The 22,260-nt window shown below is 43.2% G+C and overlaps 1 protein-coding gene across 7 annotated transcripts in view; it reads right to left on the bottom strand.

Moving 5' to 3' along the window:
• Positions 1–219: 219 nt before the first annotated feature.
• PATZ1 (POZ/BTB and AT hook containing zinc finger 1) overlaps positions 220–22,260 on the bottom strand; it is a 39,638-nt gene continuing 17,597 nt past the window's right edge. For 4 of the 7 annotated variants that reach the window (XM_068238596.1, XM_068238589.1, XM_068238584.1 and 1 more), the window contains exons 3-7: positions 16,666–16,729; positions 16,277–16,339; positions 13,234–13,405; positions 6,310–6,447; positions 220–1,124 (exon numbers count right to left, since the gene is read on the bottom strand). In XM_068238596.1, coding sequence (XP_068094697.1) covers positions 601–1,124; positions 6,310–6,447; positions 13,234–13,405; positions 16,277–16,339; positions 16,666–16,729 — 961 coding nt within the window. In that variant the 3' untranslated portion in view covers positions 220–600. The remainder of the gene's footprint in view (positions 1,125–6,309; positions 6,448–13,233; positions 13,406–16,276; positions 16,340–16,665; positions 16,730–22,260) is intronic. The other 3 variants (XM_068238604.1, XM_068238601.1, XM_068238611.1) reach the window with 3 other exon arrangements.

Raw genomic sequence — 22,260 nt, 5'->3', positions numbered from 1 at the left:
TTTTGCCAACAATTAAAATGTACTACTTGGATATGAAGACTGGAGAATCAATTCCCACCCAAGAAGTGGTTTTCTTTTGTGTTGGTGTTTTTTAAATACTACCGTATATACTTTTATACTTTTTTTTTTTTTTGCAAAAACCACCATATGTGTTCTTGTATTTATACACTGGGAAGAACATTACAACTCAGGAAAAAGCACCTTATGACAAACTCAAAATCACTTGTGAATCTATTTATTTCAATCTGTGGCCAGCTGTATGTAGAATCAGAATCAATTTCCAGGAAAGTAAAAAACATCATTCACATAGAAAGAGTTCACGGTATGCCTCCCCACAAGATAAGCGCCCTTCAGTCCAGGAAGCACTGCACAGTTCTAAGCTTGTATAAAGAAGAGACCAGATTATGGATCTTTTCACTGGATCTGGTAGTTTCATAAAACTACAGCTTACTGCATTCACATCACAAGTAAACACAGTTTTCCCTCGGGTGTGCCAGTACTTTTTGGGGAGTTTTCTAGATTCATGCACGGTGCTTTTCACATGATTTTCCCTGATATGTTAAGCACGGCCCTTTCCCGGTAATTAGTAAGTGTTATCACTTACTTCCCTTCATTCCCCAGTGCTTGCTGTTCCACCTCAGGCTCCACAAGAGATGAGGCAAATGCTGACTGTACAATTTGGAACCCAAACGACTCCAAAAGAGACATATTCTGCTGTGGGGAAAAAGGGGAGGTCAATGCAGAGCCCAGAGCTGGCCCCAGGGAGGCACCAAGAGCAGGGCCAAGTGAAGGCCCAAGAGCAGGACCCAATGTGGGGCCTAAGGCAGGACCAAGTGCAGGGCCTAAAGTAGCTCCCAAATCCCCAAGTGCTGCCCCCAGGGGTCTGGCATGCACTTTCTGAATGTGTTTGTTAAGATAGGCCTTTGAGCGAAAAAAGCTTCCACACTCTGAACAAGGATATCGCTTCTCTACTTCTCCCTCAATTTTCTTGGGAATCACCAAGTCACACGCTACAAAAGATCCATTCGAGCTTGGCTTCTCTGGTGACTTGAGGTCACTTCCATCAGACAGGTCACCAAACGAGTCAGAACTCTCGTGTTCTCCATGCTGACATTTCTCTCCCTCTGTGGAGTAAGGAAACAAATTCAGTGACCTCTACAAAGACAGTTTATCCCCTCTCCGCTTCCTTGCTCCCCTCCATGTGACAGCTGTGCAGCTAGGGCTATGCAAGCATGATTAACTACTTGACATCAAGAGGTTTGTCTCCTTATTAGGCATTTACTTTACACAGATTTTAGACATAGCCGTTGTCAAATAACTGAATCTAAAGTAATTTATATCTTGCTTGTGTAGCCCTTGCCGGAAGGCCTACCTGATTATCATGTCACAATTGTGGAACAAATAGCTGCAGTGTGCAATGTATACTCTACCATGCTTAAATAATTTATAAAGCCACAAATGTAAAATAAACATCTTAACACACCTAAACATGCCATTTATTTCTTCCTTACTGGAACATTATAACGGACCAATTTTCACCTTTTCAATACTTAGGCATGCCATTTAAGAATAAATGCAATATTTCAGCATTGAAAAGGGCAAAGGAGTAGATAAAGCAACCAACTAGAACACTGTCAGTTTGGTCTAAATGGCTAAACTCTGAAGAACTGTTCCATCGTTTTACAGGTCATCACTTTGCATGCCAGTATTTTGGATTAGGATCACATCTGATATCAATGGCGGAAGTAAGAGCCAGGCTCATTATTGGCTTAATAGTTTTCTAAAAACTGCAGAAAAGCCAAATAGACTACTTACTCCAAGTGCCAGCCAATTATATTTTACCTTCCTTCTTGCTAGAATATAAACCAAAAATTCTAATCTTCTGGCACACCAGACATACGGACTGCTAGAACACTGGCTTGAAATGAGGCAAGCATGCAGCCTCCACCATGCAAATTCCAGTCTACATGCCCTTCAGAATGGGAAGAAGGCACCATATTTTTCACTCCATAAGATGCACCTGACCATTAGATGTGCCTAGGTTTAGTGGAAGAAAACCAGGGAAAAATATTCTAATCCTGGGGCATGTTCATGATGCAGGGGCATCTTCTGGAGCGCCCCCCCCCCCCCCCCCGCTAATAGTAATCCCCACTGCCCCTGCAAAGTATAGTGGCAATGGAGTGCACTTACCTGTCTGGCCAGCACATTTCTCCATCTGTGTCCTTTCTTTACCATGGCTGGCACCCCCTCTCTGTGACTCGACGGGATGTATGTAAATATGCCCATGCTGCCAGGTCATGGAGAAGGGTTGCCAGCGATGATGAAGATAGAAGCACACAACAGGGAGAAGGGTTCCAGCCAGACAGGTGAGTGCACTGCGCTGCCGCTATACTCCACAGAGGCCGCAGGGATTACTATTAGTTTGGGGGGTTTGAGAGACAGCTCTAGGGGAGAACTGGCACCGACCCTAAAAAAAAAAAAGTATAATTCGGTTCAGAAAACACACAGACAAACCTACCCCTCACCTCTCCGCGGGTTAGGGCAGGAAATATACTTTAATTTGATGAGGGTACCCACTCTCTGACAATACTAACATGCATACAATGTAATCACTTAAGCACCCTACGCACAACCATCGTCTGTAATGAGGATTGACACCTCGGCCAAGAATTGTTGGGAAAAGAATAGTTGCTTGGCTTTTTTTTTGTTGTTGTTTGTGTGCCATAGTGAATGGGGGAATCTAGAAGTCCCTTTATTACAAGTGCAAAAAGCATTTATTAACCACATATCTGCCCTGCATGGAAGGCAGGTAAATTAAAAATAATCATTTGATCCATGCTTTCATCTCCTTTGGGGACAATTTTAAATGTTACTTCACAATAGAAGAAACAGATTTCAAGGCTGCATTCTACAGTTTTTCATAGTTCCTTGGCTGTATAAAGACCATGAAACTCTGATGGGCATCACTCCTGGTGAAACCCACTATCCATAGTCTATCCATAAGCTGGGGCTGTGCATAAGGGGGTAGGTGATTACTACAGTGACCACAGGTTTTAAGGGGATTCCTTCTGAAATGTTCTACAGGTCCTTAGGGACTAGTTATAAGGGGAAGGAGCACACAGTAATTTTTAAAAAAAATTTGGAAGTAAAGATATCTGAATAACCCATCTCTAGCTTTCATAAGGCTAAGTTCACACCAAATTCATCCATTACGATGTGCATGCTGCACATCCCAACAGATTTCAAAATTAGCATTTTCTGGTAACACCCACGTGGAAATTAATATCTAACATAACGTGCATGGGGTCAGCACAGCTTGGCTTGTGTATCACTACGAAATCCAATGCACTGTGCTTTGCAGTTAGTTACGTTGTAATGCAGTGCAGCGCTCATGGTGTGAATGTACCCTTAAACCCACTAAATATAAATAAATGTATATTATGACATATCAGTATAACCAACCAGATTCCAGCTCTTTAAACACTAGCAATAGATTTAAATGAAAGCATATTCTGATTTTTGTTGCCATAACATTCTGAAGTGGTTTAGTTGAGTAATTAAGCAAAGTATGGCACAAAATCTACAGAGAGTAAGGCATTTTGTTTTTGAGTAGTTTTATCACTATGACTAAAACATTCTTCTATTTTATTAGAATCCTGAAATGCTTACATCTGTTAGGACATCCTAGTCTCTACCTGGAGCCTTGGTGACCTCAGTGAATAAGAGCGGTTTATTCTTTTTATGCAGTATGTGTACATTGCTTGTCAATTATTAGTTAATCCGTAAAGCGGTTCTCTGGGCAAAATAATATAATACTGATGTTAAAGTGAACCTGAGACAAAGCTAGCTAAAGGATTCATACTTACCTGGGGCTTCCTCCAGCACCTTATACTCCATTAGCTCCTTCTGTGTCGACTGGTCTGTTGTGGCAAAGTGAGATCCTGAGGGCCACAACACATTCCCCAAACGCGCTACTTTGGCTAGGAGAATTCTGCACAAGAGCAGTTACAGTCTTAAGAAGCTTCACATATGAAGAACAATCCCAGCCACAGGTGCACGATCAGGGCACTTGGCCAGGACCGCGCATGTACAGTAAGACTGGTTTTAATTTAAAAGAGCTGCTGACAGCAGTACAATGGAGGGGTTATGGAGGACGGCAAGGGAGCAGACAGACTACAGGGGATTTGAGGAAGCTCCAGGTAAGTATAAAACTTTGTGCTAGCTTTCTCTCGGGTACACTTTAACGCCCAGGGGCCCAACCTGCAGTCCAGTAAACCTCCTCCCACTATGCATTGCACATACCGATACATTCAAAATTATACTGCACTGAGGATTTAGACTCCCCCCTCTCTCTCTGTTTCCTCCATCTCTGTTTTCACAGTGTTACTCAAATTAAGTTAGGAAATGTCTGATAACTGAGGACTGCTTGATACATATTTCAGCTGTCCAGAGGCGTATCTAGAGGGGTGTCCCCATGCCTCCCCATCATTCAGACCTCAGATCAGATCATTTATCTGGGGGCACATGGCTACTTAATTAATGTGTGTAAGGTGCACTTGGCATAGTGTTAGGAAAGAGGGCAGAGAGGGAATAAGAAGAGATATTTCCAAAAAGAAACTTTCAGAAATATTCAGAGCCAAAAAACACAGGCAACCATAACACATGTACGCCAGAAAGGATGCTGTTATTAGAGAGGAAGGGGGCTCTGATTTGGGGAGGGGCGCAATTTCAGTGTTTGCCATAGGCTCTATATTACCCAGACACGCCCCTTCAGCTGTCAGTTGCAGAAGGAAGACTGAAAAACTATTTAGATTTTTGCCTGTAGAACCGCTTTAACGTTACAAATAAGGATTTTGTGTTTTGGCTTTTGAATGTATTCTGTATTTTATGTTCTACAGGAAACAGAATTTATGGGGATGAACTGTGCAACTCTAACTCTGCCAGGAGCTTAATAGCTTCCAGCCATGCAGGGTCCAAACGTATTCAAATCTGCATGTATTTCGCACATTCTTCACAAATCTACTGTATTGCACTAGCATTGCCATTTTCTGCTTTTACAGTGATGTTAAAAACTATTTGCCCCCTTCCTGATTTCTTATTCTTTTGCATGTTTGTCACACTTAAATGTTTCTGCTCATCAAAAACCAATAACTATTAGTCAAAGATATCATAATTGAACACAAAATGCAGTTTTGAATGATGGTTTTTATTATTTAGTGAGTTTTTTTCTCACTAAATAATAAAAACCATCATTTAAAACTGCATTTTGTGTTCAATTATGTTATCTTTGACTAATAGTTATTGGTTTTTGATGAGCAGAAACATTTAAGTGTGACAAACATGCAAAAGAATAAGAAATCAGGAAGGGGGCAAATAGTTTTTCACATCACTGTATATGTGATTTGTATTTTGCAACTTTTCTGCATCATAAATTTGCATGGCAAGACTGTTGCTTTTTTATGTGCAATTCATATTTCAATGCAAGTCAAAGGCAAACACATAAAAACCATGTTTTTGCATGAGAAATCATGTGCACTTCATTGGTATGCAAAAATTTGCATGCAAAGACAAAATAAAAATGCAAAAAAATGCATGAAAGTTTCTTTAAAAAAATACCTGAAACATTGCAATTACAAATTCGTGCATGTAGGAAGTCACATGCAAAAATCACTGGCATGTGTGAAGGGCCTCTTAACTCAATCTGCTGCTTAATTAGTCATAAGCTCTTGAAACTAATTAGCCTCATGCAAACTTCCAGTTTTGCCCCTGCTAATTCTGTTCTCTGTAGAAAGACAAAATACTGTTAAATAAAAAAAAAAAAAAAAAAAAAAATCTCTCTATTCTATCTCTGTCAACCAAATCTCTATTGGACACTAGGGATGGGCAATGAAATGCAAAGAATTTCAAGTTGATGCAGAATTACGCAAATTTGTGCAAAATCAACCAATTGAACAAAGCCGAGATTCAACTGATCCATTTCAAGCTGCAAAAATTTGCATATGAAATTTGCATAAATCTGCATCAACTTGGAATACCATTAGTATCTCGTTGTCCATCCTTATTCAAGAGCAGTTTTTGATAAATTCCAGCAGCCAGGTAGCCAAATCCAAAAATTACAGCTGGTGTTTAAATTGGTAATGGATTGGCTCCTGGACAGAACAATCTAGCCCCCCGGAATCATATAATTATTTGTACAAGACCTGTTTAATGCCTAATGTTATCCACATGTTTAAAATGTACACCTCAAATTCCCTCCTATCTCCCACTTGCGCCCCCCTCCGCACGGACAGCCGGCTGTGCAACGCTTGCCTTTCACGCCACAGGTCCGGACACATTGGAAGAGCGCTGCACCATTTGGGGAGGATTCCGGCCGGTGAGGGCCCGCACTGAGGAGGGCGCCATGATGTGTTTTTACGTGGACTTTTAAGTATGAGGAAGAGGAGAAACCTAAACAAGATAAAAGCAGATGAGACGCTGCCACAGACAGACCTCTGACTGCTTAGTAACTACAAACAGCAATAACCCCAGACATCATCATTCTACTGCTAATTCCTGTGTCCTAGGAACCATCACTCACACTCTCACACGACAAACACTTCTATGTTATTTCCTCACAGTGAAATATCAGAATTAGAGGCAGAGTGCATTAATAAACATCTAAGCATTACAGTATTCATCAGGTTAAAAATCTGTGAGTGATTAAAGGATGTTTTCAGTGGCCAGAAATTTAAGTCATATGTCACTGGAGTTGAAAGGATCCAGCAATTCAGCAGCTGGGCTGAGTATGGGCAGATGTCTCAATGCCTGACATTCTCAATGACTCATCTGTCAGCTTATGGGCATCCTGGGACAAATGTAAGCTGCTGTGACCGAGATTTACTTCTGTATTTTGTAAGTAAAAAGTAATGGCCCTGCAATAAGGTTTAGTATAGGAAGCTGTTCAAGAAGAGCAAACTTGTTTACATACAGTACTGTATATAAGTGAACCAACCTCATAGATGTGTCTTAAAATATGGGAACATTTACAGCAGTTCTGTGTAAAATGAATAAGGCCTGCACACATCAGTCTTCCAGCAATTAAAAGCAATCCTTTATTGTCACGTCTTTAGTACAATAACAGTGATGATTAAGGAGAAAGAAAGGTGTTAGGTAAACTTTGTGCGGATTGATTTGTATTGTTTGCTACTGGCTGATGTGTCCTAGTCTTCTTACTAATACAAGTTCATGCAGTACAAGTGTCACATGTCATGTAAAGCAAACTTGTGAAAACAATACAAGGCCTATTTTAATACAAACTGGCCATCTGACAAAAGAACTGCAATTTTGTGTCCTCCACTTTTAGGGCTTTTTCAGAGATGGCTGAACTGCCAGCCATGTGTTTCAGCCTCTGTTCTGCTGGGTAACAAGTGCCTTCTGGTTGCACTTTAATGTAGCTAAATGGCACCATGTTTAAACAAGCATGCCAGGCCCTTTGTATATGTTGTCTTCTTATAGGGAACCTGAAGCAAGAAGTATATTGAGGCTGCCATATTTATTTCCTTTTACACAATACCAGTTGCCTAGCAGCCCTGCTAGTCTATTTGTCTGCAGTAGTGTTTGAGTAACACCAAAAACAGGCATGCAGATCATCTTGTCAGATCTGACAATAATGTCAAAAACACCCGATCTGCATATCCATATTCAGGGTCTATGGCGAAAAGTATTAGAGGCAGAAAGTCAGCAGGACAGCCAGGCAACTAGTATTGCTTAAAAGGAAATAAATATGGCAGCCTTCATACAACTCTCACTTAAAGAAAACCTGTAACGACAAAAAGTTCCCCTGGGTTACTCACCTCGGGTGAGGGAAGCCCCCGGACCCTATCGAGGCTACCCCCGTCCTCCTGTGTCCCACGACGGTCTCGGTCTGGCCCTTCGAACAGCGGGAATGTAAATATTTACGTTCCCGGCTCCAGCGCAGGCTCGTCTCTCCGCTGGGAGATAGGCGGAAATAGTCGATCGCTGTCAGGCCGCTCTACTGCGCAGGTGCAAGTCTCCTGCGCCTGAGTAGTAGAGCGGACCCGACAGAGATCGGCTATTTCCACCTATCTCCGTGTTGAGAGCCGAAACAGCGCCACCCGCTGGAGCCAGGGAAGGTAAATATATCAATCCTTGTCAGGCTTGTTGAGCCAGGATTGCAGGATGCTTCGGGGGAGCCAGCGCTGGATTCCCTGGAGCTACAGGGATGGGGGAAGCCTCATTGGGACCCTGAGGCCTCCCCCTCCCGAGGTGAGTACCCCCCAGGGGAACTTTTCTTTGTTACAGAGTCTCTTTAAGGTTCCCTTAAAGATCTCCCTATGACTGGGTTCAACGTTACATTTCTTTACTTTGAAATTGTCGTATTTGGTGAGAAACTCAGGCTTAAATAGCAAATTGTGTCCACTCCGTCCTCACTAACCTACTTGCATTGGCCAACTGTCATCACCTCCAGGCATGTGACATACTGTGTGGTGGGGATCGGTCATCGATTAGCCTAGCCTAGCTGCTCTTTACAAAGAGGGGCAGACCTCTCTGTATGATAGGTTTTGACAAATGGGTACAGTAAGTGAACCCAAAATAATTGTTGGATTGTCCATAGTGGACGAATAAATTGCTGTCCAGTGTGCTGGTCATTCTCTGGACTTTGGATTGGCGGGGCCATCTGTCCTTAGATTTTGCACCCTTTCTGCTGAGTGAGTTGTGCAGACACTCATTTGGATTACTAGTTATACATCTATGATACTTATTGAGTACATTTTTACAAAGGTTTGCTTTAATTTAAAGGATACATCCAGGTTAAAGCAAAAATCCACTTACCTGGGGCTTCCTCCAGCCCCTCGCAGCAGTCCTGGGCCCTCGCCGCAGCTCCGGTGGCCCCTGGTCTTCTCCGCTGCAGAAGATGACCTCGCCGGGTCGGCTTCTCAGGCTGGAGGAAGCCCCAGGTAAGTGGATTTTTGCTTTTGATTTTGCCTGGATGTATCCTTTAAGGGAGCTGCTGGCCATGCACTACCATTATCTGCTACTCTGTGCACTGCGGGGCAAGCAGGATGTTGATATTATACTGAGCTCTTACTAAAACATTATATGCAAGCCCCACACTGATCCACCTCCATCTGTATATTGTAAATTATAAATAAACATACTGTATATACTCGCATACAAGCCGAATTTTTGACCTCCAAAAAAGGGGCCAAAAGTTGGGGGGTAGGCTTGTATGCGGGTCTTGGGTGGTGGTGGGTGGTGGTCCGCGCCCCCCCCCCCCCCCGCCCGCCCCCTCCACGGCCGCCACTGCTATTACCTGTTCAGCCGGCGGCGGCTTCCTCTAATCCGGGTGCCCCTCTCGCTCAGCTCTCCATCATGCGTATAAGTGTATCACAGCAGCGCGCCCGGCGCTGCTGCTGTGACGAGGCAGGAGAGAGCGGTTCCCCTGGTAACGGCGATGTGTATGAACCGCTCTCTCCTGCCTCGGCTGTGATACACTTATACACATGATGGAGAGCAGAGCAAGAGGGGCACCGGATTAGAGGAAGCGGCCACCGGCTGAACAGGTAATAGCAGCAGCAGCGGCGGCCGCGCAGGGGGGGGGGGGGGGAGATCGCTATACTGGGCACTATACTGGCCACTTTACTGGCTATACTGGGCACTTTACTGTCTAAACTGGGCACTATACTTGCTATACTGGGCACTATACTAGCTATACTGGGCACTATACTGGCTATACTGTGCACTATACTGGCTATACTGGTCACTATACTGGCTAAACTGGGCACTATACTGGCTAAACTGGGCACTATACTGGCTATACTGGGCACTTTACTGGCTATACTGGGCACTTTACTAGCTCTACTGGGGCACTACCTACCAATACTGGGTCACTATACTAGCTATACTGGGCACTTTACTGGCTATACTGGGCACTTTACTAGCTATACTGGGCACTATACTAGCTATACTGTGCACTATACTTGCTCTACTGGGGCACTACCTACCAATACTGGGGCACTATACTAGCTATACTGGGCACTATACTAGCTATACTGGGGCACTACCTACTAATACTGGGCACTATACTAGCTATACTGGGACACACTGGGGGGATCACACGGCCTGCACCAATCCATCATTTCCTACCCCCGGCTTATATGGGGGTCAATCATTTTTCCCTGTTTTTTGGGGTAAAAGTTGGGGGGTCGGCTTATATGCGAGTATATACGGTATTCTTAAAGAGACCCTGAGAGGTGGCAAAAAAAAAAAAAAAAAAGAAACTGGACTTACTTGTGGCTTCCTGCAGCCCACAAGGTCCCCCGGCATCCTCCTGGCCCCTTCCGCTGTCCCCCTGGCATCTCTGGAGAAGATGCGCATGTGCCCCAGGTGTGCACCCGTCGCGTCATCACGACGGTCGCCATAAGAGTCCTGAGCATGCACAGGTCAAGTCTTTAGAGAACCACGCATTCGCAGGACTCTTAGGCCGACCGGCGTGATGACTTCACCCGAAGTCGCCGCATTACCGGAGCCACCAGCAGGACTACTGAATGGGCCAGGAGGATGCAGGGGAACCTTTTGGGCTACGATGGGCTGGAGGAAGCCACAGGTAAGTCAAAGTTTCTTTTTTTTTTGCCACTGCTCAGGGTCCCTTTAAAGGTTTACTGTATAATAAATAATATACCGTGCACAATAAATATATGCTGCCAAACATAATGTCTGCTAATTAACATGTTAAATTGATTCTCAACTCAACCAAAAGCTAAACTATGTATCTTGCAATTCAACTTTAAAGATGAGCTCCATTCAGTGCCTCATTATAGCATTGATGGAGAAGAGCATTGGTAGGATACTTATACTCACCAAAGAGGAGGCCTAGCTAGGACACACGCTTAACAAATGTTGCCCTTATTGATTGTGGATTGATCATTAGGGTCACATTTTGGGAAATACGTGTGTAAAGATATACTGTTCAGCTATAGCTGAGCAATATGTAGTGTTTAATGGAGAAGGGAGGAGGGACAAGGGGCGGAGCATGAGGTAGTGGTGTGCTGTGGTGTGAGAGCAAAATGGTGGTTTGCTAAGCAACAGTGTGGGGCATCAATACACATGTAAGATTCTCATCACCTTGGCCAAGTTTTCTCTAGCATGTGTACAAGGCTTTAGTTTAGGTTGGCTGTAAACTGGCAACCTATCCATTCCCTTAAAGAAAACCTGAACTGAAAAATAAAAGTCAAAACATACTTGACGCCTGAGTAGTATGCTCTCTTTCTCCTCTTCCGCCTCCTGTTTGTCCACTGTGATCGATGGAATTCTCTGTCCTCCATTTTAAAAATAGTCATGACCCTGTAACAGCTTACAGGTCAATACTCTGTTAACCAGTAATATTGCTTTTTAACAGAGCCAAAGGGAAACATGGATATTACCTTAGACATCAGTTGTATTTTCAGTTATAACTGACAGCAACTGATACAGTGAAAAAGAGCCCTAAGGCTTTCAGCTCCCTGAGGGACTATTCTGACAAGATCTAGTCAGAACTGAAAGCTTCTGAGAGGAACTGGCGGTGAGGTAAGTATGTAATCTTCATCTGCAGGTACATCATGTATTTATTTTTAATAATTTTACTTGGTTCAGGTGAACTTTAAGCTATGTAGACTCTTTCAATAACTGTCACTTATAGGGATTGGGACTCAATCCTTAGGGCAACAGTTTCATGCATTAGTGCATACAAACTGCATTCTCCCGCTACAGCTAAACAATGTTTTCTTTTGCTATGGGGAGGAGAGGAAGGGCACTGGTGCCACACAGAATGGAGCAGCTTCTGGTGGGGGGGTAAGGAGAGGGAACAATGTGATCATTCTGCTGTTGTCAGATCTTTACATGACCTCAGGGGGGAACTGTTCACATGCTAGAGTTTTGGCTGTGATGCTGCCTGTCAGTCTGTTATTCCTGCCAATGCTTCCATTGGAGAGATTTCTTCTAATTTCTGAAGTTTTAAGATCATTGTTTGCATGTTTAACAACCATCATGTGCTTATCTAGGAAGAGATTACACATGTACCTCTATACTGTATGTGTTCCATGGTAACATACATGATACAAAAAACTGCTCAAATACTGGTAAGTACATGTTTGTTCAAGCTTGAGCCCTAATTTAATAGCAAGCATTCCCACCAGCACAATACAGTCACCTTGCTTATCTGTCTCTATATCTATCTTCAGATGGCATGATACATGTCAATAATTAAAGTGCCAGTACACTAATACATAAGTATGGTCTGACGTGTAAAAATGAGGCCATCATCAATATCAGTATTTGCAATATTCATTTAAAGTTTTAATTAAGATACTGGTATGTCAACCCCAGCTACAGCATATGACAATACTGACTATAATACATGGAAACCTGTGTTTAACTATTTGTTTCCAAAATGTTCCCATTCCCTCTGAAGCACTCCATTTATCTTCACTTTTGATCAGATCCTTATCAGCACTTCAGTAGGCAATGAGTGTGTGAGTACAGGCTGTTCAGAATGTAAAGGTGCCCATACGTTGCTAGATCAACCAAGAGACACATCTCTCTCTGACTAAATTTGATCAGAGAGAGATCTGTTGGTTGCCCATACACCTCAGACCGATTCCCGATCATTTTCAGCATGAAATCTCTAAGGAATTGTCCTCTTGATGCCGCCTGGCCGCTGTCCCCCTAAATGTTAATGTGCCTTCCTCGCTGCATTCAAATCTCACCTGATCCAGCTGCTGCGACTGTCCAGCTGCTTCCCCCACCATGTGGCTGCTGCGTATAGCACTTGACGTCACACACACCTGGCGAACAGCAGCGAACTAGTCCAGGAACAGCTGGACAGTCGCAGCAGGGAGGGATCAGGTTCCGATCCCCACCGAGTGAGATGCCTCATATGTGTATACAAGGCTTTAGTGCTAATAATCTTTGCATTACAAGTAGGTACTGCCATTTACAATTTGGCTGCATGTCTCGTGGACACTAAAACTGACCTTTACAACAGAGATAGTTTACTTTAAAATCGGTAATGCAAGTATACTGTATTGGTGATCAGAAACCCATTTTAACCACATTTATGTATAAGCACGCAAACACTTTAATGATGCTAGTTTCACTAAATAACAGTTACAGGAAGAGGCGCTGAGCCTGCTCCTTTGTACTCTTTCCTGTCTCTAACACAACTGCTAATGATAACAGTTCTGCATGTATATTTACCTCTGTTACAAATGGTGCAGAAGTTGCTAGGACCCTCGCTGTGCTTCTTCAGGTGATCTGCCATATAAGCTGCCCGTAGGTATTTTCCACACACCTGACATGGTACCTTATCCTCGTGACATGCCAAGTGTGAGCGCAGGCGATCACGTGTGGCAAAGGAAGCATTACATGTCTGGAAGTAGAGATACATATACCATCTTACTGGTGGAAAGCATACAGTATCTGTAAAGCCCAATAATGTGTTAGATCAACAGAGGAAAGAAAGAATTGCACACCTACAATGCCAAAGCAGACCTTAAAGAGAATTATTATTTGTATAGTGTCAGGGATGGGTTTTATTTTATTTACAGTAGAGTACTGGTTATCCAGAACTCAACTAACCACCATTATCAACCAATCAGCACAAATTGCTAGCAGTGCTCACAGTGGTGAAGGCCAACTTCTTAAAGACTGGGTATTATCGTTCCCCCAAGGTTGCTATACTTTTAATTACTGTGTATTAACATTTAATACTGTACAGAGTTCATGACATGTATATAGAGAAAGCTATAGTACTTTATTAGCTAGGCCTATTTTTAACATAGAGACTCAAGCAACCATAAAGCACATATATCCATCATCAGCTGATCCCCGTTGGTGCCAGATAACCAAGACTCTAACAGTATTTACATAGTCCACTGCATTCTAACAAGTATATGGAGCTATTTCCATTAGTTCAGAGAAGCTGGACAAATGAAGAATAGGCCAGCACCACCTCTTCATAAAATCTAAACCTTCTTTTAATTTAAAAAGGTGTAGCATATAAAAGCTAGAATGTCTTCAACATCGAGGTAAAGAGTCTCAACTGTAATGCAGCAACAGTACAGTGTGTTTGGCAGTTGCCCATTTTTAAAGGACCACTATTGCGAAAAAAAGTAGGCAGTTAAAATCTAAAGATTCTCAGGGTTTTCTTTGTTTTCAACAGCATTTCCTGAACGGCAGTTGCAAAGTCTAACTGACTAAATAGTGTACAAGTGAGTGGGAAGGCTGGCTGGTATCTTACTGTTTTGCCAGTTAAACTGCTGTTCAAGAAATGCTGTTGAAAACAAAGAAAACCCTGAGTATCCCCTATGAGGAAATGGACTGGCCCAAATCCTGTCAGCCCTGGCTGCAGATTCAAAGATGCTTTGCCTGGGCTAAGAGGCACACAGTAATTACAGTGAAAGATACACTGTAATTACGCGATGGAACTTGTGGCAAGAGGCGTTGGGTAATGAACGGTGGTATGTATAATGACAGGGGTGCCCGCTGCAGCTATGTGGGGTGCTTTAGAGATGTGCGCCGACCTGATGGGGAGCTCTTGGGGTCTCCTTATTAAAGGAGACCCCCCGATGCAGCGGCGCAACACATGCGTTAGCTGGTTTAGACCTGCTCTTTGCAGGTCTAAGCTAACGCTCATGTCTGCATTGCTTCCCGGAGACATGAAAGGGGCAATAGGATCGCGTGTAAAGAACTCACTGGGCGATAGCCCAAGCAAGTTGTTTTTTCTGCCTGGGGGGAGTCTTAAGTTAAATAGAATTAGGTGATGCCCCCATCGCCTAAATGAAGAACTCACCAGTTCTTAGCGCTGGTGAGTTCAGCAATAGGATATGGCTCCATGATGCAGATCTATAAAGCGCTTTGTTCTACAATCACACATTTCCTGAGAGCAATTTGCCTCATTATGGAGTTGCCATAACAGTAAGTAGCTTATTTTAAGAATTTGTAGACCTCAAGGATTAGTTAGGGTTGTGTCTGTTTTAGTTTGGTCTTTAAAGCAATGGTTGTTTAATACCTTTTGTAAGCTTAAAAGAACAGGGCTCTCTCACCCTTTTATGTTTAAGAATTTGCTGCACATTTTGTTCATCATGTTACATTTGTCGCTATAATTACTGCGATGTCTATCAATTCTGTATTAGGTACCAATGTCTAGATTTTGTGTATACCATTGTCTGTATTATTATGTACCCCATGTTTGTGCCTTACTCTGTACAGCCCCTCAGAATATGTAGGCGCTTTATAAATCAATAATAATAACTTGTATATTTTATAACTGTATAGTACAGGTCTATTATAAACCCTGCCTTTTCCTAAGAGTAGATGAGAACCTCACGCCTTACAATAATAACATTTGTAAACCGCTTTTCTCCCATATGACTCAAAGCGCATAGTTGTGTCTCAGATCACCAATTTCATGGTGAGAGCAGGTTTAGAGTGAAGATTCAGATTAACAAAGATGTTTGTGTGTGACAGCTCCAGACATGATACAATGGGGAGAAAAGTACATCTTCACCTACCTAGGGAGGCTTCTGCTAGTTCCTGATCCTCTTCATAAAATAGCAGGCCACCTCTCCCCTATTGCTCTTTTAAAGGTGGGAATACACATTGAGTTTTTTTGACAGATTTACTTTCTGATCGTTTTTTACGATAGATTTCCATTCACTTCTATGAGAAAATCGATCAGAAAGACGATCGAAATCAGATCGGACCTGTCGGAAATGATCTATCAAGCAATCTATCTTCCGAAAAACTTATGGTGTATTGCATATGTGTTGGTGGAGTGTCCCAGCATTTTCAGTTCCAGCTGCTGTACCAATTCCACTCATATAAGTGGGTAGCCCTGTCCATAAATACTACACATGCCATCAAAGAACTGCCAGGATATGATGACACACATCAGATAATATTTCCTGCTTTCACAGTGACACCAGGGGAGGGAAGACACCTGCATAGTACATAAATAGAAGATCTGGGACCATTGGGAGCCTTACTAGGGAGACGAGTTTGAGGTGTTCCCATAACAAGGTAGTTTTTGTAGCTATGCTTAGTTTATTTTTTAATTGTGAATCAGTTAAGTGGCTTGTTATTTTTTCTTTTTGTGTAAAAGCATACTAGTGGATGCAATCAAACCAACATTAAGTCCTGAAGACTGCTGTACATTTTTAAGGTCCAATTAAATCACCAGTCCCGCTTCATGGTTCCAGAAAGTATGACTGGAGCGTCTTTGCTTTTTAGCTTGCATTACCTGTCCTCCTCCTCCTCTCTCCTGCTCACTGCGCACTTGATTGGGAAATCCTTGTGTAGAATTCTAGTTTGGAAAAAAATGGGTGTACAATCATTTTGGTGGGGCCTTTCAGTAGGAAAATGAGAATTTAAAAAAAAAAAAGTTATCATGTTCTGCTCAGCAGATAGGTCTAGTTAGTAAATAAAGACAGTGAAATTATTAGAATAACTAATATTTTCAAAGCACAGCTTAAGACACATTACCTAAACCTGAAATACAAGATCTAATTATACAGTATTATATACTGTACAAAACACTGACTGTAAAGAGGGACTGGTGCTTTAAGACAAACAGGAAAAATGGAAAACTCTTTCCCACTCACTGGAACAGGCCCTAACCCCATTACCAACCTCACACTTGTGTGGTCTCTCTGATGTGTGAACTTGCTTAATATGTCCATTGAGATGGTCAGGTCTGTTGAGAAAATGTAAAGGTCAATATATGGTAAAGAAGTATTCTGAAGTATAGAAAAGGTCACACAGATTTAATGAATTTAAAAAGATAAATATTAGCATTATAACATTAGAAATACAAAATCAACCTCATATTGCTCCCGGATCAATGATACAATTACAATCCCTTACTTCTTTTTACAGCTGAATAGACTGGAGAACAGATATGCTGTTTGACTATAGCTGAGTAGCGAGTACTGCACAATGAAGAGGAGAAGCGCACGAGTAAGCCGCATCCTGTGCAAGTGCAACTGCTGAGTTTGGTTGCTCCATTTCCAAGATACACACATTTGCATAAAATCTGAGTATGTATAGACTTATTAGCAGGTCATTGACCATCCCTAGTTAAATAAACTCACATGACTTATCACAGGCACTGGAGACCATAAGCAAACTATGGAGATCATAAGTAAATTAAGCCCTCATTTCCACTATGCGCTTCTGTCCGCTTTTTATCAGATTGATATATGTTGCTAAAAAAACCTGACAGAAGCGCACTAGTTGAAGGCAAGAAATAAGACTCAAAAGGTAAATCTAGACATCTTTTCCTATTGCCATTGAGGGTATGCCAACAGGATGAAGGATACTCTGACAGCATTTTAGCACAATGTCAGGATATAATGAAAACAGTTTCTAATAATAGGCTACTAAATTTCAGCATGGCCAAACTGGAAGCAATAATGTCCTATTTTTTGTAACTCAAGATGCATTTGAACTGTAGAGACAACCATCCTTTAAATTCAAGACAGTGAGAATTCAACAAAGAACTTCAAAAACAGGCTGTATTTAGGACAGGATGCACAGTGAACATATCTCTCCCGTAAAGCATTACTGTACTTAAAAACAATATAAACACAGTTATAGGTTCACCCGCCAAAGTACATCAACAAAACTAAACTGACCTCCCACTTAGGATGTCCTATCATTAAGGTATGGCTATTGCAGTGTAGTGCACCTCCAATTTATGTGGCATTTGTAAACACTACTAATGTCATTTGCTGTTGAGCTTGAAGGAAGACATGAGGTGGGGGTTTTCGGCCAAGGAGAGAGTTTCTGCAAGTCATGTTGGATCTAGAGTACGCCCCACAACAGGAAGCCTTGTCCTCTAGTCCCTAGGTTCTCAACGTGTGGTACGCGTACCCCAAGGGGTACTTCTGATGGTTCCAGGGGGTACTCGGGCTTGCTATACTTAACCAAGAATAACAAATTTAGAGTTTTAGAAAATGATAAATCCCATTTAAACAACACCAAATTAGTAATTTAGCTAAATAAAAGCAATAGTAAATGCTTGAAAATTGTTTAGAACCAATTATCATGTAATATGATACATACATACATTTGTCAAGGGGTACTTGCGATAATATTTACTATGCTAGGGGGTACTTGGCGAGTACAGGGTTTTAAAAGGGGTACATACTAATAAAATGTTGAGAAACACTGTCTAGTCTACCTTCTATCTTCATTGGGTAGACAGAAGATTATGTCACTTTTGCCTACAATTGCCAGTAAGGCCCGGTTCACATTAGCGTTCGCTATCCGGATTTTCCGGATCTGATCCGGACCGCATACTGTACAAACGGAACGTACGTTCCGCATAGCAATGCAAAGGCTATGCGGACGTTCACATACGTACGTTCCGTACAGTACGGAGCCGGACCGGATCCGGACTCTTTTCCAACATGCGCTATTTTTTGTGTCCGGATCTCCGGCCCACGCATCTTGACCGGAGCCTGACCTGAGCCTGACAGCACCATCCGGAACACAGAAACCAATGGGAAACGGAAGGCACAGAACACACTGCCTACAAAAACCTGACGTTCTACCCCACTTCTTATGCGTATCCAAGCGGCCATTTCGGATGGGGACACATGGGCCAAGCATGTCTGGAGTGGAGCAGCAGTGACAGACGTGCTGGAGCTGTTTGGCAGAATGTCAGAGGTGGAGATGAGGCCTACAGCGGAGGAACCTGATTGTACATGTGCACCAGGTGCACCTTCTGCTGACCCGAACATTTTTTAATGTATATTTAACTATTTTTTGCCCACGGATCCGGATGGCAGCCTGATGCATGCCTGATACAAACGGACCGGATCCGGATCGGAACCGTATGGTTCTGATCAGGTCAGGATCCGATCAGGATCCGGTCCGTTTACTTGCCAAAACGCAAGTGTGAACGGGGCCTAAGTGAGGGACACTAGGCCAGAGTGGTCAGATCTCTATATACAGATATACAAGGTTTAGTTTTTGGATGCTCTCTGGGTGGAAAATGGTTAACTGCCTTTATGTGCGTAAGTGCAGTTATACCTCAAGGCATAAAGCAGTTATACCTTAAGGCTGGTTGATAAACCTGATCCTCCGTGAGTGTCTCTTCTCCCAGGACTCCACAATAACGACACTGAAAATAAACCCTTCTTCTCTTTAAAGGACCTCTGTCGCCAAAATCTTAAAATTTAAAATACATGTAAACATATACAAATTATAAGTACATTTCTTCCAGAGTAAAATTACTTTTCTCCTATGTAGCTGTCACTTACAGTAAGTAGTAGAAATCTGACATTACCAACAGATTTTGGACTAGCCCATCTTCTTATGGGGGGTTCTCAGGGATTTCTTGATTTTTAAAAGCACTTACTGCCAAAAAAAAGTGTGCAGCAAGTAGGGAGACTGGCTAGCATCTTTGTATAAATATTTTTCAGGGAATGTCTTTATAAAGAATAAAGGCCATGCAGAGGATCCCCTATGCAGAGATGGACTAGCCCAAAATCTGTCGGTAATGTCGGATTTCTAATACTTACTGTAAGTGACAGCAACATAGGAGAAAAAGTAATTTATGGCTCATTTTACTCTGGAAGAAACGCACTTCTTATTTGTATGTGTTGTAAATTTTACCATTTTCGCAACAGTTCCTCTTTAAGTATAACCTCAATATTCATTCCCTTATTGAAATAGGAACTATGGATAGGGAATGAGAGCAGATTTTATTGACAGGGCTGATAACTTCATATCTTTCTTATACTTCTAATAACTGGAGGTAAAGAACACAAAAGCCTACTGAAGAGGAATCAGATGGCATGGGTGCTTCCCTTACTGCAGCCCAGCATTGAAATCATTTTTGAAATGAAAAAGAACCTTGGGAACCAGTGGAAACCTTAAAGAGGAACTGTAACGGCAAAACGTCCCCTGGGGGGTACTCACCTCGGGTGGGGGAAGCCTCAGGATCCTAATGAGGCTTCCCACGCCGTCCTCCATCCGTCAGGGGTCTCGCTGCAGCCCTCCGTACAGCCGTGACGTAATATTTACCTTCCTGGCTCCTGCGCAGGCGCTCTGACGGCTGTCGGCTCCGAAGTAGGCGGAAATACCCGATCGCCGTTGGGTCCGCTCTACTGCACAGGCGCAAGTCTCCTTCGCCTGCGCAGTAGAGCGGACCCGACGGAGATCGGGTATTTCCGTCTATTTCCGAGCCTAAAGCAGCCACAGCGCCCCCGCTGGAGCCAGCAAAGGTAAATATTGAAATTACAGTCGGGCCTGTCGCCGGCTGTTCAGAGGGCTGCAGCGAGACCCCCCCGTGGGACGCAGGACGGCGTGGGAAGCCTCATTAGGATCCGGAGGCTTCCCCCACCCGAGGTGAGTACCCCCCAGGGGATCTTTTCGAAGTTACAGAGTCTCTTTAAGAGAGAGTTGGGTATAATAATTTATCAGGAAGGTTTCTTTTTAACTGCCCAGAGATATAACATACTTTAAATTAAGAATGACAAAATAAAAAAGGGACCGCCCAATCTGCACACAGCTGCTAGTCTAGGTGCGCAAAAATCAAGTTAAGGATTGTCACAAGTACAATCGGAAACCAAAAGGCGGCATTTTAAGGCCCGGTTCACATTAGCGTTCCCTGTCCGGATCCGCCTGATCGGATCCGGACCGTATACTGTACAAACGGAACGTACGTTCCGCATAGCAATGCAAAGGCTATGCGGCCGTTCACATGCGTACGTTCCGTACAGAACGGAGCCGGATCGGATCCGGAGGCTTTTCCAACATGCGCTATTTTTTGGGTCCGGATCATCCGGCCCACGCACCCGGACCGGATCCTGACTGCACCATGCGGATATAGAAACCTATGGGGAACGGAAGGCACAGAACACACTGGAGACAAACACCGGACGTTCTACCCCACTTCCTATGCGTATCATAGCGGCCATTTCAGATGGGGACACATGGGCCCAGCATATCTGGAGTGGAGCAGCAGTGACACACGTGCTGGAGCTGTTTGGCAGTATGTCGGGAGGTGGAGGTGAGGCCTACAGCAGAGGACCTGATTGTACAGGTGAACCAGGTGCACCTTCTGCTGACCCCAACAACTTTAAAGGTATTTTGTTATTTTTTTACGATCCGGATCCGGATGGCAGCCTGATACAGTCCTGATGCAAACGGACCGGATCTGGATCGGAACCGTACGGTTCCAATACGGATCAGGTCCTGATACGATCCGGTCCGTTTGCATTCCAAAACGCAAATGTGAACGGGGCCTAAGTGTGTTCAGGTTGTGTGATACAACAGGTTCTCTTTAGGCCTCTTTTACACTTACTGCGTTGCATCGCTTCCACCTAATGCACCTCATTGCAATGGCCATTAAAGTAAATGGAACATGACACACCAGCGATGCGCAGGAAGTGCTCCAGCTGACACAAAAACTGCAGGGCGTTACCGTGTATGGCACTGGAAGCAATTAAAATCAATGGTAACGTGCAAATGTTTAATGTTTTCGGCACGTTTGCAGTGTGGTGCACAGATGGAGATTTTGAAACAATACTTAGTATACACGTGACTGAAGGGTGCGACTTTTTGAAGGCAGGTTGCCTCCAATTTCCCTGTCAACACGGTCTGCCACATATACTTAACCACTTTACCCCCGCCCGTACGGATTTCTCCGTCCCATTTTCCATCCTTTAACCCCCAGGGACGGAGAAATCCATACTTTGCGCACTCCCGCCGCTGCCCGCGCTCCCGCTCGTAAACACGCCGCCCTCCGCTAGTAAACACGCCGCCGCCCGCTCGCCCAGAGATCAACGAACGGGAAAATCCATTCCCGTTCGTTGATCTAAGCCCCGCAATGATCCGCTGCCGCTCGCCTGAGCAGCGCGATCATTGTGAGCAATAACAAAGTCCCAGCCTCTTTCTACTTCCTGCAAGCGTCCGGAAGGACGCTTGCAGGTCGCATGAAACAAAAAGTTACTGTTGCCATCTTGTGGCCAAATAGTAAAACTACACACTAACCATTTTTTACACACAAATAAACTAGTTTTACACAAAAAATTAACTCCTTACCTCCCACACTCCCCATTTTTTTTTTGTAATTAAAAATAAAATAAAAAATTTACAATTTTAAAAAAAATACATAAATAGTTACCTTAGGGACTGAACTTTTTAAGGAGGGTATAACACTGTTACTTTATAAACTATGGGATTGTAATTAGGGATGGACGCAAAACTGAAAAA

Source organism: Hyperolius riggenbachi, chromosome 1, assembly GCF_040937935.1.
Source record: "Hyperolius riggenbachi isolate aHypRig1 chromosome 1, aHypRig1.pri, whole genome shotgun sequence".
Classification (NCBI taxonomy): domain Eukaryota; kingdom Metazoa; phylum Chordata; class Amphibia; order Anura; family Hyperoliidae; genus Hyperolius; species Hyperolius riggenbachi.
The sequence above is the reverse complement of the archived record's forward strand: the minus strand, read 5'-3'. Positions and strand labels throughout refer to the sequence as shown.